Source organism: Apteryx mantelli, chromosome 3, assembly GCF_036417845.1.
Source record: "Apteryx mantelli isolate bAptMan1 chromosome 3, bAptMan1.hap1, whole genome shotgun sequence".
Classification (NCBI taxonomy): Eukaryota; Metazoa; Chordata; class Aves; order Apterygiformes; family Apterygidae; genus Apteryx; species Apteryx mantelli.
This window is the reverse complement of record NC_089980.1, coordinates 10,442,160-10,462,396: the sequence shown is the minus strand read 5'-3', so window position 1 is coordinate 10,462,396 and position 20,237 is coordinate 10,442,160. Positions and strand designations below refer to the sequence as shown.

The 20,237-nt window shown below is 38.1% G+C and overlaps 1 protein-coding gene across 2 annotated transcripts in view; it reads right to left on the bottom strand.

Moving 5' to 3' along the window:
- Positions 1-20,237, bottom strand: part of TASP1 (taspase 1) — a 101,116-nt gene that overhangs the window by 38,409 nt on the left and 42,470 nt on the right. For both annotated transcript variants that reach the window (XM_067292701.1, XM_013960125.2), the window contains exons 9-10: positions 19,757-19,876; positions 18,742-18,820 (exon numbers count right to left, since the gene is read on the bottom strand). In XM_067292701.1, coding sequence (XP_067148802.1) covers positions 18,742-18,820; positions 19,757-19,876 — 199 coding nt within the window. The remainder of the gene's footprint in view (positions 1-18,741; positions 18,821-19,756; positions 19,877-20,237) is intronic.

The window sequence follows — 20,237 nt, the reverse complement described above, 5'->3', positions numbered from 1 at the left end:
GAAAAGAGTCTGGCCCCATCCTCTTGACACCCTCCCTTAAGATATTTGGAGACAATAATAAGATCCCCTCTCAGCCTTCTCTTCTCCAGGCTAAACAGGCCCAGCTCTCTCAGCCTTTCCTCATAAGAGAGACGCTCCAGTCCCCTAATCATCTTTGTAGCCCTTCGCTGGACTTGCTCCAGTAGTGCCATGTCTCTCTTGTACTGGGGAGCCCAGGGCTGGACACAGCACTCCCGGGGTGCCCTCACCAGGGCTGAGTAGAGGAGGAGGATCACCTCCCTCGACCTGCTGGCAATGCTGCTCCTAATGCACCCCAGGACACCATTGGCCTTCTTGGCCACAAGGGCACATTGCTGCCTCATGGTCAACTTGGTGTACACCAGCACTCCCAGGTCCTTCTCCGCAGAGCTGCTTTCCAGCACGTCAGCCCCCAGCCTGGACTGGTGCCTGGGGTTATTCCTCCCCAGCTGCAGGACCCTGCACTTGCCTGTGTTGAACTTCATGAGGTTCCTCTCCACCCAGCTCTCCAGCCTGTCCACTTCTCTCTGAATGGCAGCACAGCCTTCTGGGGTATTGGCCACTCCTCCCAGTTTTGTATCGTCAGCAAACTTGCTGAGGGTGCACTCTGTCCCTTCATCCAGGTCATTGATGAAGAAGTTGAACAAGACTGCACCCACTACTGACCCCTGGGGGACACCGCTAGCTACAGGCCTCCAGCTAGACTCTGTGCCACTGATCACAACCCTCGGAGCTCTGCCATTCAGCCACTTCTCAATCCACCTCACTGTCCACTCATCTAACCCACACTTCCTGAGCTTGTCTATGAGGATGTTATGGGAGACAGTGCCGAAAGCCTTGCTGAAGTCGAGGGAGACAACATCCACGGCTCTCCCCTCACCTACCCAGCCAGTCATCCCATCAGAGAAGGTTATCAGATTGGTTAAGCATGATTTCCCCTTGGTGAAGCCATGCTGACTCCTCCTGATCACCTTCTTTTCCTCCACATGCTTGGAGATGGCCTCCAGGATGAGCTGCTCCATCACCTTTCCAGGGATGCAGGTGAGGCTGACTGGCCTGTAGTTTCCTGGGTCCTCCTTCTTGCCCTTTTTGAAGACTGGGGTGACATTGGCTTTCTTCCAGTCCTCAGGCACCTCTCCTGTCCTCCATGACCTTTCAAAGAAGATGGAGAGTGGCTTAGCAATAATGTCCGCCAGCTCCCTCAGCACTCGTGGGTGCATCCCATCAGGGCCCATGGATTTGTGGGTGTCAAGTTTGCTTAAATGATCTCTAACCCACTCCTCCTCCACCAAGGGAAAGTCTTCCTTCCTCCAGACTTTCTCTCTTGCCTCCGGGGCTTGGGATTCCTGAGGTGGGCCTGAACAGTAAAGACTGAAGCAAAGAAGGCATTCAGTAACTCTGCCTTCTCTGCATCCTTCATCACCAGGGCACCCACCTCATTCAGCAATGGGCCCACATTTTCCCTAATCTTCCTTTTGCTACTGATGTATTTGAAGAAGCCCTTCTTGTTGTCCTTGACATCTCTTGCCAGATTTAATTCCAAATGGGCCTTAGCCTTCCTCATCGCATCCCTGCATACTCTGACAAAGTTCCTCTATTCCTCCCAAGTGGCCTGTCCCCCTTTCCACATTCTGTATACCTCCTTCTTCTGGTTCAGTTTTGCCAGGAGCTCCTTGCTCATCCAGGCAGGTCTCCTGCCTCCTTTGCTTGACTTCCTACTCATAGGGATGCACCGCTCTGGAGCCTGGAGGAAGTGATGTTTGAATATTAACCAGCTCTCTTGGGCCTCCCCTTCCTTCAAGGGCCGTAACCCCTGGGATTCCTCCAAGTAGGTCCCTGAAGAGGCCAAAGTTTGCTCTCCTCAAGTCCAGGGTTGCAATCCTACTTATTGCCCTGCTTCCTCCTCGCAGGATCCTCAACTCCACCATCTCATGGTCACTGCAGCCAAGGCTGCCCCCAACCTTCACATCTTCAACCAGTTCTTCTTTGTTTGTTAGTACCAGGTCCAGCAGCACACCTCTCCTTGTTGGCTCCTCCACCACCTGTGTCAAGAAGTGATCATCAGTGCTCTGCAGGAACCTCCTGGACTGTTCGAGCTTAGCTGTGTTGTCTTTCCAGCAGATATCAGGGTGGTTGAAGTCCCCCATGAGAACCAGGGCCTGTGATCGTGAGGCTACTTCCATTCATGCCTTACTGCACAGTTACAAAAGAGAGGAATCAATCACAGCAACCTGCTTCTATGCTGACAAATGAAAATAATTTTCCCACTGTCATTCATAATTCCAATATTGGGCAGACATTCTATAAAGCAACTCTTTTGTACATGAATGTCAATATATGCACAAGATGTATATCAAGGCTGCAAATGATTACCTTAGCAGACATAAATTTGAACTGTGCACCTTACCTATCCATTTAAATTTTTAAGAATTTTTTTGTTATAGTCCATAAAGCTACCTAAGTACATACTCTGATTCACATTTTTAGCATTTTCTGCATATCATATTAGTAATGAATAAAGCTTAGAAAAGTCAGCTTTTATGAGCATATGAACTACTAGTAGAGCCAGGCCAACTCTTTGCACTTCAAGTACTATTTAACTGCATGCATACAATGTTTTTTAACCTTACAGTCTTTTTGAAAGTTTTGTTCTGTTTCACTTGTCAGCAAGTGAAACCAGTGTAATTCTATAGCATACCAAGGGATAGGTACATACTGGAACACAGTAGCTATGGAGAACAATCCCCATGCTACTTGTGGAAATGTCAGTTGCTGAGCTGAGAAAACAGACAAATCAGTAACATGAAAGCTAGAGCTTCAAAATTTGTATTTTTGCTTCCTCATTGTTCTTTTATAGTTAACAGCTATATTATTCTGTAGCAAGTCATTTACTAGTTAGCCTATACCCAACTTTCACATAACCCAATCATTAGTTTTCAAGATTTTAATGCCTTTGATTTTCAGCTATTAAATTGGATACTATTTTACACTGCATACCTGAAAAGTTAGAAACCTGAGCTATAATACTTAAATTTGAATAACCAACTTTCTGTATCAAAGAGTAACTGATATTCTACTTAGTTCATAGGTTATATAAACCTTAACTCGCTATAGACTTTGGTCCTCAATTTGAGCTTCACGTAAGAAACTAAGGACTATATCAGTGTCTTTTCCTCAACATAGTGACTTTTCTAGTAGATTTTTAAGGCTTAAAACAACCACAATAAGAGGGGAAAGAACCCAGCACAATATAAACCGAACATCCCATACAATGTGTGCTCTGCATCTTATAATGTTCTACCAATGGAACCAAGATGGCAAACGAAAGGAAGGCCTTCTGCAAAGCAAGGGCCTCTGAGCAGCGTGTCCGAAAGAAATTGTTTTTCTGCTTCTTTTGATGGGAGATGCTTTCAAGTCAGGAAATTAGAAACAGGTGCGCCAGAGGGCACACACACATCCACGCACCACACTGAAAAACACGCGTTTTCAATTTTCAGACATGAAAGAAACTCCTGTTGAATGGAAGGAGAAATGAAAATCTAGCTTTCTTTCTGCAAGCCATAAGTGGAGAGCTTATGGGGTTTTGACAAGCTGCCGGAGCCTGTCTAGCTATTGAAATGTACGGTACCTCAACACAAAGTGTTGGAACTTGTTTTAAAGTAGTACGAAATGGAAACTTGTATTACTCACATTCATTCGAGAATGGAAAAATTAATCTAGTTTACTCCACTGCCAAAGTATGACTCTTCTTTTTTCAGAAGCTAAAGATAGAAATTACAGGTTATCTGTATTTCATTATCTATTTCATACAGCAAAGTCTGAACCTGGCCATGTTAAGTTGTTTTGATTCTGATATTACTTTCAGTTGAATACAAGTACCTAGAAAAGAATTATCAACTAACAAATTACAAGACCGTAACATTTCTGCTTTGTTTCCTCAAGTAGCTTCTAGTTTTGCTTAATGGAAACAGAATGAAAGCCTGTATTTTAGTAAGCTCTGGTTGTCATTACCAGCATCTCTAGAAAGAGCTGACTAAAAACAAACAAGTCAATGATATTAAAAAATAAGGTAAAATAAAAATATTTGGCTGGTGAGATACTGATACAGTTAGTTACATATTAGAGTAAATATTTAAAGAACATTTCTGGTTGTAAATTCTACTATTGAAAAGACACAAAATGCTGAAGCTTAGCATAATGCACTACAGTACTGAATGAAAGTTGCGTAATTTTTAGCTTTTTGTACTCCTATCAGCTGCTGTTCTTCCCTTTACCTTGCCTACAAGCCAGCAGTAGAAATTTTTAATCTACTGACCTGCTACCAGGAAGAATGCCTGCAAATAAGTCCTGTAAAATTCATAAAGAGGGATCGACAAAGCATTCTTGTTGTGGACAGAAAATTCTTAGCTGATTTAACTTTCAGACTGACAAATACCTCCTAAGAATATGCAAACTAAAATTTTTCAAAAGGTCATAACTTCAGTAAATTTGGGTAGGTTTCACAAAGACAACAAAAGATATATTCAACATCAGGACAAACTCTGTACAAACCATCTTCTCTGAGGAAACATGGGAAAACAGCTTCTCTGCCAAACAGCTTTAAATATTTAATATGGGCAAAATAAACTAACATCACTCTGAAGAGCAACAGGTCCAGCATTTCTACAATTTTACAGACAGAAAAAAGATTAAATAGTTAAAATTTGACATATCACTGAATCCAAATAATGAGAAATGTCAGATAAATTCAACTATTGAAAAAGCTATTTGTATCTATAATCATGAACATGAATTTAAGATGTGACTCTACGAGAAAATAGTCAGAATAAAGAAAAACTGAAGTTCCATTAAAAATGGATGTTTGTACTTTACATTCTTCTTCATATTTAGTGTATTTTGAAAAATTAACATTGGTTAAATGTCAAAGGGGAAAAAACAAACAACTTCTTTTACCTAGGCCTTCAGCAAAAGTTTTGTTGCTATTGATTACACCTTTCCAAAGTATATCACTTGCTATATAAAATTTACAAAATTAGGGAAATTAGAAGGCAGCTTATGTACTAGCTAACTAAATGTATACAACCATTTTCTCCCAACCACAGACAAATGTTTAAGACATTCAGTTTGCCACAGTTCAGTTCAGTTTGCTACAATCTTGATTTCATTTTACACTTTTGCACCCAGTTAAAGTAATTTGGGCAAGGTATTACAAAAGGGGTGGGACTAACTATTCAGAGAAGGAGACAGCAGTGCATTTTCTCCTAGCATGGTTGGCTAGTGCACCAGGTTATGAACACACAGCTGTGTGAGCAGTGTGCCTTATGCAGTAAAATATCAATTTTAAAAAGTCTATGCAGCTTCATGCTCACAATAGCATTCTTTGATTATTGGCATCCAGTTCTGCTTCAGAACAATCCTTCCGAAGGCAACTCAAACAAGCATACTGATTTTTTTGCACTTAAGCCCTCAGCTTTGAACACTGTTGTACTTACTTAATTGACTGCTTTCCACAGTTCTTAGCGCTACCAGTCCTGCAAATCATCCCTGCCTGTTGCTTCCTCTCTTCACTCAGTCTTGTGATGATAGTAAGTTCAGACACCACATGCTACAGCACTGAAGCCTTCAAAAAGCATCTGGACCCAGAACCTGAATTCTCAGCAGCATTTGCTTCAGAGGTAAACACTCATCTGTCTGGAGATGGACATCTTTCTTCCTCTACTCTCTAGGTTCACTGTAACAATGACATAAGTCTTTTCCACAGGCAGCTGCTTCATCTGTGATATCTTAACTTACCTATTAATTCCCAAATCCAAGGAACAGACTGCTTTTGATGGCTAATACATATTTCTACAAAGAGATTAACTGTATCATAATATATATCTCATATAATTTAGCTCAAACAATCTATGCAGGATACAAGATTTGCCTGTGAAATTACTGTAGACCTTTGGAACACGCAGCCAGACTGCAGCAAGCAAGACAGCCTCATTGTGCATCTGCCCAGATACCAATAGTTACTGGATTCCAGCACAGCCACTACTGCCCTCCATGCATGGGGATCACAAAAACAGGGTCCTATACCACAAGGCAATTTACTGGGATTAAAGCTTCCTTGAGAAACAGTTACTCCACAGATTTGGAAATCATTGTAGTTATTGCTGAAAATTTATTTTCAAGTAGGAGTCTATGGTCCAGAAACATCCATAAGAACACAAAGGAATGCTGGCTGATGGCGCAACTCAACAATCAATTTAACAACCACAAGCTTCTTAAAGGTATCATATCTTAGGTGTCATTTCCAGCCCACATTACTTGTTTCATTTTGCCAGCAAAAGCATCCATGAGGTACACACAATGGACTGGAAAGAAGAAAAGATCTGAAAAAAAAAGTGAAAGTTGGAGGGGAAAAAGGCATGGGAAGGAAGAGTAAACACACTCATTTCCTTATTAATAAGCATTTTGAAAACATAACAGAAAACACAGACAACAGTAACTGCTATGAACAAAGGCCCAGAAGGTCAGATTTCATTAACTTAATCTATCAAATAAATTTTATTTATCCAAGAGAAATTCCACAATCTGACTGAAAACCAAGTCATACCTGTCCCTCATCAGGAAAAAGGAAAGAGGATTAGTTTGCAAGACTCGCTACACAGCCATACAATCGTTAGTGCTGGCAAAGGAAGGGCCTGGAACACATGCCAGGTCAATCCCAACCCATTGTGAAACAACTCTTCTAATTTCTTATTTTTTACAATGTTACAGTAAAGACTTTCACATGGACAACTACAAAACATCAACACGAGGATTCTCCACAATATTAAGTTTGCTGTTTTTCACTTCATGGAATAGATGTATCAGAAGTGTATCCAACACATCTTTTCAAGAGTGTTAATATAATCACTAAAATGCCTTCATTATAACAGAGGCTCCTGTTTTTGACCACAGAGCTTAGTAATCCTTTAGGGTCTCGGTGAATTCATCAGCACAAGAAATTGGTAATGGAGTCAGGCATATTCTCTTTATTTACACTTATTTTGTCAAGATTTTCCTAAAACATTACTGTTATCTGTATCTGATTTTCACTCAGTCAGGAATAGCTGTGAGGTGAAGGGGGTAGAAAGAAAAAATGAAGAGCAAGAGATCATCGAAAGACTTCTCACTGACCAACTCCTCACCTACCTCTCACTTTGAACCCAGAAATCTGACATGCCTGCTACCTTCTCAGCAAAACACATAACTGTGGACTCAGGCCTGGAGCTCAACTGTATTCTATAACATGCTTAATTTTTCTGAAAGAAGTCAACATATTTAAAGATTCTACTTCTCTTGCTTTAGGATTATAAACCCTAACTTTAAATTCTCCTTATGACATTATATCACTGTACTTTTCTTGTATCAAACGCTATCCTCAAATGTATTCTGGCAAAAGCTGGAGATTTTTTAGCTTTTCATTTGAGAATTTCTGCATTTTCTAAATAATCCAAAATTTTCTATCTTCAGAAATGCAGTATAACAAGGTTTGCTGGTTTCATTAGCTCATACATATACATGAAGCACAATAGCCATGCATGGAGAATGTGTAAGTATGCTTTCCACTAGCTACTGCTGTAGAAAAGAAAGACAGACATTAAAAAGGAACAAGACACATTATTCTCAGTCTCTTCATTTCTATTCAAAATGACAACCTGCTGAATTCCTAAACACAATTGAAAATTTTCTGCTATTCCATCAGATATTGTACACACACAAATAGTGCAAGTGTAGTAGATTTCCAGAATCAGGCAATTACTGAAATACTTCATGGTTTATATGCAAAACAGTTAATTATTGTTAAAATTATTCAGAAACTCTGATACTACCACAACTTAAGCAAATATTGATTAGTAGGCTATCCGAGAGGCTATTTTCTTTCCCAAACAGGTAAAAGCTAACAATGACCATATTTTGCACTCTTCAGCTATATCAAAAATTTTCAAGCTGAAGTTCAGAGAGCTTACTAGCTCAAGCTCAGCAGTGTGTGAAGAGATAAGACTTGTAAAAGTCCTGGACACTGTGGGCATTGAGAGAACCTTAACTAAGTTCAGAATTAATTTCTTGAGCATGAAATGCAGGCAGTGCCAGCTCTATAGACAGCACTCCAGAAAAATTCCCTCACAAGTTTCCCTCACAAATCATACCCCCATTTTACTCCAAGAAGGTCTGCTGTTATCTTAGTCACTCATAGGTCATTTAAGTCCTTTACGTAAGTCAAAATTGCAAGTTTCCACTTACAGTCACATTCTCAAAGCCTCCTGCAGCAGCTGCTACTGTAAATTTTCCATTCATCTTGTAAGTTCTGTGAATCCAAAAAGAATTTGTACTTTTCTACTTATCTCCTAGCAAAAACAGAGCCTGCCTCTTACTCCAATAGTATTACTTGGCACAGTTGGTAGACCAATATTGCCGGTCATCATGGTTGTTCCAGCTGGGCAGAAGATTCAGTGACACACTTGAAATTACCTTGAATGAAAAGAATATACACAGTGTCTTTGATTCTTATTATGTTCAGGAAAAAATAGGAAACGGTTTCTCAAAGTACAGCCAAAAAACTGACTATTGTTTCTCCTGCAGTTAGGTTTTGTTCAAATACTCTCTTGCCAAACAATACCCATCCTCCTGTGTTTACATTCACAACCCAACAAAAATGATTTACTAAAACATTCTAACTGGGCTTGTGTGGGATTGGTTTGTTTTTTTTTCTGGTTGGGGGGATGAAGGGGGGCACACTTAAAGGGGAGGCATGATTGTTTTTGTGTGCATGTGCACACGTGTGTTTGTGCGTTGGCACGTGCATGTGTTTTTAATGACAAAAGTTTTGATTTCTACTGTTTTGATCCAAAAACCTGCTTAGCTGTTACTTATATTTAATGCCAAATAAAGACCAGTGGTAATGCCCATCTCATCTAACAAGCTTTCACTCAATCTCCATCACTCTTGCATGCTACGGTTCTTGCATTTTTTGTTAAATGTCACAGTTAAGGTTGCCTAGGTATCTTAGCTATGCCTATAACTGCAATATGTTAGATTTAAAATAAATCCATATTACCACCTCTGAATTTCTTTATTTTTTAATACTGGCTTTGTGAGAGTTAGAGCATTCCTGTAATGTTTATCCTTAAGTTGCCAATAAAGTTCCTCAGCCATATTTTTTTCAGAAGATCATTGCATTTTGATATAATTCAAAGTTCACACTTTAAAATGTCTCCAAGAAAACTAACACAAAAATAGGAAAGATTTTACTTGTTTACACAGAAACTGAATTTTAGACTAAGATAGTTACAGAATAAGTCTTGAAGTCTTTACATTCAAAGTCATTCCTAAGTTCCACTATCTCCCCCATCCTGTCTTTAGAAAGTCCTCATCTTTTGATTTCAGTTGTCCCTCCCCCATTAAACTGTTTTATATGTATACATAAAATTTGAGTTTTACGATATCCTGCATATTATAAATCATGAATTATTTTTTTGAAAAGCCAATAAATAAATAAATAAATAAAGCCAAAGACACTGTGGCTAAATGACAATGCCAAGAAACTGTTAGAGGCAAGAAAATATCTTTCAAAAAGTTGAAGTCATGCCCAAACAGAACAAGATTAGAAACACCGCTTTTGGCACATTCAATATAAAAATCACAATAGAAATACCAAAAAGTTTTGAGAAAGAGCTTGCTAAATGCATAAGAACTAACACCAAATCGTTTTTGAACATGTCAAAAGGAGGAAGCCTGCCTGCATCAACAGGGCCAACAGATGATCAAGATGTAAAAGCTAATCTTCAAATAAAACATGACCATTGAAAAAAAGCTAAATGAATTCAGAAGGATTTAAGGAAGTATTTCTGTGGCAACTCTTTTTTATGAGGAAGGCATTGAAAGATATGCCTCAAATTAAATCTTCAATAGAAGGATTTTAGGACAAAATTAATAAAAACTCAAGTATGAAACTACTGAATTATTAACTATTATAATTATTACTGAATTACAGCATTATAGGAATTCTGTAAGCCACACTTAAACTAACACTTCTTTTTACCAAAGAAAGCTTCAATAAAGGTGATACAAAGCTAAGTCATCACATAGTAAAAAAGATATTTCTCTCAAGGATTAAGTAACTGGGCTTCTAAATAGAAATAGAAATGAGATGATTTGTGAGAAAGTTGTCCTGAGCCATTAAAAACAAAGATATCTCCAGCTCAAGGTCCCTCAGTCCCAAATTGCTAGAAGCTTTTATAAGGCAGTGGAGATGCTTGTCCTATTCCTCTGCTCTTCCCTGGACACCTGCAACTGCCCACTACTTGAGACAGGACACCAGCCTCAGTGGAGCTCTGTCTTGACCCAGTTGTGTCCATTTTTACATTCCTACCAATTCTGCACAGATTTCAACATGCAGAATTTGTATCCTATATACTTTGAATTACTATTTTCTAACTCACTTTACCCCACATCTGAGGTTTTCCCCAACCTGTTCCATCTTTTCATTATCATAGCCTCCAAAACTCAAACATGAAAGCAATTTCATAAGTACGAGCTTAAAAATTTACAAAATCTAGCCCTTTAAAATTGCTAAGAGGAAACTGATGTCAAGTAACATCTTTTTTTCAGGATTGTATATAAGGCTTGATAAAACAAACTCTCAATGCTTGAATTTTTTCCTTAGCTATCACTAAAATAAGTTGCAAGTCTAAATCATCACAAATGTGAAACCTTTAATTTCCCAAAGAATAAAGTTACAATCATTGGGTTTAGTATATATTGATATTTAATAATTTACAGCATATTTTTGATAAAGCTTTCAGAGAAATATAGTTACACTCTTCTCTTCATTCAACAATTCTTTAAAAAAATTCCAAGGGCGATTTGATGAATCAGTTATTCTGTGAAGTCATACCACACTAAATAATAAAAGTCTATACATACACCACTAAACACACATAGCAATCAAAGCCTAATTTTCGTTTTTTGCATACAAGGGAGTTTGAGAAAAACATTAGAATAATTTACACTTAAATACAAAAAGACATGAAATGAAAAGAATAAAAGGTTATACTCTGATATGCTGAGCAAAGCCATAGAAATCTCTAAAAATTTTTGTTGTATCCAAATTTCAATTGTTTTATGCACACATTTTAAATGTTTTTATATGAAAGTCTTTATGTCTGTAAAGAAAAATGATATATATATCTACCCATATATGTAGATATCACTGAAGGTACATGTTTTTATTTATACATTATATGAGAGTATGTATTTTTAATACAAAAAAAAAAGAAAATACTTTGTACAATCCATGCTTGTGTTGACAAACAAACAAATAAATAAATAAAAATCAGGCCAGGATGAGATATGGGGAAGAGAATGGATGAAGCAGGTTTACGTGCAGTTTACCTGTGGCAAGGGCACGGCTTGACATGTCAGCAGAGCTCTGTCAAGAACATCATTTTTGAGGAAAAAACTTAGCAGGAGTCATCCCAGCTGCTCAGGGCTGATCGAGGAAACATTTTTCTCTTACCAATTTAGACACCCCACTGACCTAGCTGACTGTTCAACAGCCACATTCAAGTACTCTCTCAAAAACAGAAAATGACATACCACAGACTTAAAAATAAATAAAATAAAACCCACCACACTATTCAGCCCAACAGCACAATAAGAAACGTACAGTAGCTTCATTTCAGATGCTCAGAGCTAGAAATGACACACAGAAACAAGTCAGCTGTCAGAGCTGGTAGGTTTCTTTCCTAAATAACAAAACATCATGGGAATATTTATTGATTACAACATTCAGAACCAAGTAAGAACCTTTCTTCTTTAGGTCAGGCATCTGAGTCCAATTTAAGTATCCAACAAAAATAAATCAATAAGCTGTTGCCAGAATGATTCTTCAGTGACTGAAGTACAGTTACTCAGTCTCAAAGTGAAAAATCTTTTTCCCTGTAATTATGTATTTGTCAATCCACAACTAGATGAAGATCCTCTGGTTTCACCCACAGAATGGGAAAAGATCACAGATACAGACTTCTCCACCTTTGTGATCTGCTTCTAGACAGAAGGGTGTATGGCAGAACATATTCTCCATAAATTCAAATTTTAGCTTTCAGTGTTCATACTTGAAATAGAGATTATATTCAGGGTATTTACTTTCAGTTCTAAGTGATTTATCTAGTCTCATCTTTGGTATCCCAACAACCCATTATGTTCTTCCCTTCTTTCTTCCTCCCTCTCCCCATACCCCTCAAAAGAAAACTAGCTTCCCTGCATAACAATGTTTTGCTCTGACATATAATGTAGAAGTTTGGTGAGGAAAAATTCTTTCTAAACAAGATTTTGTTTTTTTCATTATTTAACAAAACTATGAACCTGAACGGTGAAAAGATGCATGTTTCTACATGATCAAAAAACATATAATTAGCTTAGTAAATGAATGTTCCCCATACAACTTAATGCACACAGTCACATGCAGGATGCCAATAGTCTTCCAAATACATCAGCACCACAATACAAAGCAAACAATTTGGCTTAACCCATATTGTTGTAAAATTTCATTTCTAGTACTGCCTTTTACACCGTTCAAAAACAGATTAGAAGAACTGAGTTGAATGAACTATTGAGGGAGAGTTGGACATTCCTATCAGTCAGGATCATTACTACAAACATAGTCTAGTCTAATGTTAGGTACATCAAATGACAACACATCTTCTCTTAAGAAGCACTGACAACCTTAGAGCTTCCTAGATCAAGGCATCTTCTGGAGTTTAGGCAGTATCTTTTTTTTTTTTTTTTTTTTATCCAACAATGATATATGTTAGCATGTTATTTTTTTCCTCAGCCTTGGCAACTTCACCTTTTGAATATTTGCAGATGTTTATGCCCCCATCCCCAATCCTGTTGTGGTCCAGCCAAACTATAAATTTCATTTTTTCAACCTTTCTTATAATTTAGTTTTTCCATCCTTCTACCCCTTAATTAACTGCATGGTTCACACTGTTGGATGCTCATATTTTAAACAAGTCAGGCATCAATATATTTTAAAACTGCACTAAACATAAATTACATTATAAAATAAAACATTATGAGCTTCTGAAAATGGAAAAAAGAATGGTATTGATTACAGAAGAGTTCTCACTTCCTGTAAACATTTCTATCTCTCTCTCCCCCTCACACACACACACTTTAAAGGAAAGCCAGAAACAAGAGTTTAATTAAACACCGCTAGTCTGAATTTCAAATAACCAAATAAACAGATGGCCATGCTTCATAGACTGCCAGCAGTCTATTTCAATTAACTAGGATTGGTATTAATGTAATGTCATGCAAGCTAGAAGATCTGAATGAAAGAAATATAAATATATATATATGATAGTTATAAATAGTATAACATTAAAGTATTTACCACTATACAAAATTGGTATCAGCAAACAGAAAGGAGATTTCTATTTGAGGCCATCATTAAATGCAGACATCTTTAAGTGCATCAGGATGCTTGTCTGTACTTGTATAGACTTCAAATCCTGCTGACTTTGTAAAGAACAGTTTGAGAAAATTGAATAAAGGTGTCCTCAACTCTTCAACAAGCAATCTCCAATATCAGGCTTATGCTTACTAATTATTAGAGCCCCTATACTGTAATACTTAAATATATTTGCTTATATGGATAAGCATTCATTAAACTAAAATCAATATGGTGCTCCTTGAGTAGAAAGATCTTCCAGTGGTTTTGCATTCAGCAAGACTTTCCTTTGCACAAATACTAAAAAAGACACTTGCTATTATTACCAAGGAACTTCTGGTGAATATCCACACAAATTTTCAACAGCACAAGACAGACTTAAAAATAGAGGAAAATAAAAAGGTACATGACTTGAAAAGCAGAATAGGAGATTTCTGATGCTCTTCAGTCTGTCAAGTTTTAGCTGCACACCCTGCTACATTCCTTCTCCCATTATTTCTATAACAGGGCTCTTTACTTCTGCAATATTTTGGGGATATAGCTTGCATTACCTATATCTCAACCCTGCAATATGAAGAAATGTTTTTTCCTCTCTTCCTATAGTGAATGTTGATAACTTTGACCATTCAATAGCATTCCAAATCATAAATTGACATAAGCATTGATGAAAAAAATGTTAAAAGTAGTTTTTCTGTTTGATACTGTTTCTAAGATTAGGAACAGGATAGGAAAAGGAGAGTGGGAGTGAGTGCCATTTCCATCTACCCTAAATCTGTTCTTAGTACTCTGGGCTCGTTCTAGCTGAATTAAGCCCATAGGGGTAGGAAATTGCGGAAGCTGGTAAGAAATGTGTGGAGATGGAAGGGAGCGGAAATAGAGTGAACTGGCAACAACTCCCTCCCAATTGATTGTGCACTCCTGCCATTTTGACTGCTAGGTTTGAGGTGCAGAAGGGTAAACAACATATTTACATAGAGATGATGTAAAATGACATCCAGTGTTCAGGGGAGTCTGATGGACCTGTAGTCTGACCTTATAGACTGAATTTTCCTTGAATGTGGAGTTTGCTTATCTGTTCTAACTTAACGGGTAATATAAAGCTGTCTACCAGTAATGTAGTTAAGATTTTCATCTGTATAATATGAAAGTTGCACAGCCTGCACCTGAGACTCTCAGTTGCTCTCATAGTTCGTTTCACGTTCTTGACAATTGTCAGACAAAGGGGTGCTATAAATTCTTACGCTTGCAGGTGTAACTGGAGCAATAAAAAATTAAAACCACTCAAATGTACTTACATCCAGGAATAGCCTACTTATTAAACACCATAATTTCTGTATAAATATATCCCAGAGCAAGTCTTTAGGCGAGTGATTTATGATCCTTTTATAACTGGTCCTCATTTGAGAATATTTCCAGTTGCACATCTCACTGATTAAGCACCTTCACTCTCCTTTTGGCAGTGTTTATACCAAGCAAGAAAGTCCAGTTGAATATTGCTGACATTTTTTCAGATGCATTTGTGTTTCTGCATCCAGGTCTCTAAAGGGTAGGAGTACAGCATAGATGCTGCAGAACTGCCATTGCATGGAGCTTCTACCTATCAGCTATGAGCCTGTGTCTCAACGATTGGAAGAAACTGTTTCTCTAGGTGTAAATATGTGTGTGCTATTAGCAAATATATTTATAATTTCAAACTATGCACAGAAAGAGAAAAACATACTTAAGAAAAGCACAGCAAGCTGAGGAACAAGATATTGGCAGAGTTCAGACTTATAAAGAAGTACTCTATCAAACTGCCAAAGTGTCAACATGGGTCTTGAAAAACGTTGCTCAGTTAAAATTTGTGTTCATATTGAAACCACAGCATGAAAATGCCTGTGGCACCTGATGCCACAAACTGACCTATCAGGTTATTTGTCTCCGTTTATCAGACTGGCATTATTGTTGACCTGTAGAAAATACATGTAATCTTAACTTCTAAATATGCTAGCTCTGCTATCTTTTTCTTGTGTAATGGATTTTGTGTAAGTAGTGCTCAAAAAAGATAACTCACAGACTGTTTGGTTACTTCTGGCCTTTTTTGTTTGGGTGGGGTCAGGGTGTGTGTGCGTGTGTGTTTTAGTTTTCCGTAGGGTCATCTTTGAAAATGCATTTTTTAGGAGTATGAGGAAGAGATTTGTCTGAGGTTGGTTTGTGAAAAAGGTATGATGTTTGCCATGAACATTAAGGTTTTTTATTTGGTTTTCTCATCTCCCTTTTGTTTTCTATTTTCATTACTTCCTTCCAGCTTCCTGCTCTCACAGTTATTTTCAACTGGTTCTGACTGCTCTTCATCTGCTTTGTCAAAAGGAAGACTAAAAGTTAAAAAGAAATGACTAATAAGTGTCTTGGAAACTTTGTATTTAGGAATTGTGAAAGTAACATAAATGAGGGTAGCTTCTGTTCCATTTTGAAACTGGAGGATTCTGGACACCTGAAGATGTTTTGATCATAGGATGTTTATCAGTCAGCTGTCGCACAGAATTGTTCTATTGGTTGGAATGCTGAGCATTGGAGATACCAATTGTAAAAATAAGTTTGTCAAGGGATCTACTAAATGTAACAGGACTGAAGAAATAGTTTTTAAAGGAAAAGAGATAAGAGCTAGGGTAAAAGCTTATACTGCTGTGTAGTACTTGAGAATGTAAGCTAGGATGTTTTTGATTTGTCAGGAACGGACATTGAAAAGATGTATTTTGGGTTAAATATTAGGTGAATATTGTAGAACACAAAAGCTTTAAGATAAAGTTACGATGGAGCTTCAAAGTAAAAACCTGTTGAAAGGACTGCATCTGATTCCACTGTTGTTCCTAATCTTAAAAACAGTATCAAACAGAAAAACTACTTTCAACATTTTTTTCATCAATGCTTATGTCAATTTATGATTTGGAGTACTGTTGAATGGTCAAAGTTATCAACATTCACTATAGGAAGAGAGGAAGAAACATCTCTTCATATTGCAGGGTTGAGATATAGGTAATGCAAGCTATATCCCCAAAATAGTTCCAGGCAACCCAACCAAGTTAGGCATAGTAAGTCCAAGAACAGCACAGAGCAGGAGAAAAAGAGAGACCAGATAGACTCCGCTTCAGGGAACTGGTGCTCCTAGCATTAATCTCCTTTTCCATCTGTCTCTCGCACACATATTCTTCATTTGGAGAGGAAGAGATGCTTAATGTTCCTCCTCAGTGTATGCAAGATGAGGATTAAGAGGAAGAAAAAAGGGAGAAAGTGAACCATGGGTACACCTTTCCACTTGTACAAACGCACAGGACAAGATGACATAAAGGTGAACTATGGAGGGAAACAGAAAACAGAGCATCAAAGCAAGATTTGTATCACTGATTAATCTCAGAGTCTGACATCTTTCCAAATCTCACAAGATGTATACAGTTAACTGTTCAATAAGAAGTAAAATTAAAACCATCAAATAATGTCATTATTTGACTTTCAGCTGTAAGTTCAACTTTTCATCCAGGTCATGGATGAAGAGACAGAGTGTACTCTCAGCAAGTTCACTAATGATACAAAACTGGGAGCCAAAACTGGCTGATACCCCAGAGGGCTGTGCTGCCATTCAGAGGGACCTCCACAGGCTGGAGAGACAGGCAGAGGGGAACCTCATGAAGTTCAACACAGGCAAGTGCAGGGTCCTGCAGCTGGGGAGGAATAACCCCAGGCACCAGTCCAGGCTGGGGGCTGACGTGCTGGAAAGCAGCTCTGCGGAGAAGGACCTGGGAGTGCTGGTGTACACCAAGTTGACCATGAGGCAGCAATGTGCCCTTGTGGCCAAGAAGGCCAATGGTGTCCTGGGGTGCATTAGGAGCAGCATTGCCAGCAGGTCGAGGGAGGTGATCCTCCTCCTCTACTCAGCCCTGGTGAGGGCACCCCGGGAGTGCTGTGTCCAGCTCTGGGCTCTGCAGGGTGAGAGAGAAACGGAGCTACTAGAGCAAGTCCAGCGAAGGGCTACTAAGATGATGAAGGGACTGGAGCATCTCTCACATCAGGAAAGGCTGAGAGAGCTGGACCTGTTCAGACTGGAGAATAGTAGGCTCACGGGGGATCTAATCAATGTGTATAAATACCTGAAGGGAGGGTGTAAAGATGATGGGGCCAGGCTCTTTTCAGTGATGCCCAGCGATAGAACGAGAGGCAATGGGCACAAAACGAAACAGAAGAAGATCCATCTGAACATAAGGAAAAACCTCTTTACTGGAAGGGTAACAGAGCACTGGAATAGGTTGCCTGGACAGGTTGTGGAGTCTCCGTCCTTGGAGATATTCAAAAGCTGTCTGGACATGGTCCTGGGCAATGCGCTCTAGGTGACCCTGCCTGAGCAAGGGGATTGGACTAGATGATCTCTAGAGGTCCCTTCCAACCTCAACCATTCTGTGTTTCTGTGTGATTCTGTGAGATAAATAGACCCAATTATTCCAAAACTTGTATTTTAATGTATATCAAAACTAACATATGAAGTTTAGAAGTTGCAAGAAAACGTTAAAAACAGAAACCAGAATATGAAAGGGTATGAGATTTGTGACAGGAAAGCATAGCAGATTACTACAAGAAAAGCTTAAACTGTACCTTTTAAAATTACAATAAAATAGTATCGTACTATTTCACTCAGTTACTTTAAGAGGAAAAGCCTGTATGTGTATGCCTGTACATATACATACACAAACACAAGCCAGTACTAGAAATAACAGGCAGGAATAAGTACTTAAAATATTTTGGAGGGTAAAAATGCAATTTGTAACAGTTTTGTATCCAAGGGATCCTCTTAACTTAAGGACCCTCTAATTATCTTAGCCCTCTATAAAAGGCTTCCAGTTGGACAGACATTCTGGGTTTAACACAGTATTAGACCTGTAACAGCTATTCTTTACAAGACAACAGATCCCTTAATACATAATAGATACAGTACATCCTTTCAGTGTAATAGAAGGTGTTATAAATGAGATAAAAGTTCACATGGCTGTTAATTCCGCTTTTTAAGTACAATTACCAAAGTAAGCAACCAATGGAGACGAATTCATGGATTTCAAGATAATATTCACACACACACAGATAAACATGTAATATACATAGCCTGGGAATATTTTAATTCACTATTCATAAAAATGCCCAACTTGGGATTTGTAAACTAATTACAGTAAAGGATAACAACATTTTGAAATATTTATAAAAGTAGCAAATACCTGAAGTACTCACAGCTGTGGAGTAAGGGTTATGAGCTCCTGTATTTTCAGCCCAGCAGCCACAACCATAAAGAGCCGCCTAAGGAAAGAAGTGTATCTTCCATAAATTTAAGTATCCAAAGTTCTTGGTTTGTTCTCTTTCCTTCCCCCTACTCTCCCCCACCAAAAAAATCAAATACATCAAATATAAGTTAAAAAAAAAATCAAAACAGTCCAAATAGCAATTCCTATTAATTTTGTTATATCTTCCAATAGTACTCTTCAGAACTGAGTGATTATCATAGAGGTAAGTTATTCTAACCTAACTTTACAGAAGATGAGGACTCAGTACTTCAACAGAAGCCAAAATAAACCCAGATACCAAAAAACAAAAATAATGCAACTATTCCCTATTTATATAAAGTCCTTTTTATTCTGCTATTGCAAAAAGAATTCTTAAATACATTCTGAGAGAGCGCTGCTTATAGGACAGTGGCAAAAATGGAAAAAAAAATGCAGCTCTATAGCAAAAGGGTAATGTAAGACATTTCTGACGCATCTCAAGATTCCTATGTTTAATAACGATGAAGGCGGCCTATATTTTATTTTTCTTTTAATATCTTTTTCACTTCACAGCCTTCTACCTGTACAGAATAGTACTTACAAATTAAATTATTAGTACAACTTACTTAAAAATCTCTTCTTTAGAGTGTTTTTAAATAAGATTTTCATAAATACTTAAGAGATTATTACAGAAGTATTTAATCCTGAGAAATTAAATATTAACAGCCCTGGCAAAAGGTAATTAACTGTGGAAGAACTTCTCACCTGTCCACGTTTTATAACACTGATGGAGGAGAACTAAAAACAAAACTTGCATTCCGATATGATGATAAAGCCTTCAGATTTTAATGGGAAGGAAGGGAAAACATCAGTTTGCTATCACAGCTCTAGCTTAATGTCCATTCAGACTGTTTTATACAGACAATCCATTGCAACACTAAATAGTTGTTCCCTGCTGAAAATGAATAATCACCTGACCAACTCTCCCAGGATGCTTTAATGCTAAACCTCCACTGGAGACAGCAGCAGCAACATTTCCTTCTTGGTCAACAACAACTGCACCAACTGTATCCAATGTTCCTGAGTCATTCTCCTGCAGGATACACAAACAGAAACAACAACTAAAATAGCATATCAAAGTCAGACTGCACTTTTTGGAGAGTCTGCAAACTAATGTTTACAAAACTAAGTAACAAGTCAATCAACAAAACACAGTACTTAGTTATCATGCATATTGTACTGACTCAGTGCTGCCATAAATCTTCCCAAAATGCTCTCTTGCCTAAGACAGGACCTCAAGAGAACTTCTCTGGAAACAAGAAGGTGATAAACATCTCGTAACTCATCCGATGCTTAGATTACCTGCTTTTACTCACAAAGGTGCCAAATAATGCTGTTATCTTAGTGGTGGATACTTGTCCACTAAGAAATGATTCATCAACTCATTCCGAAGA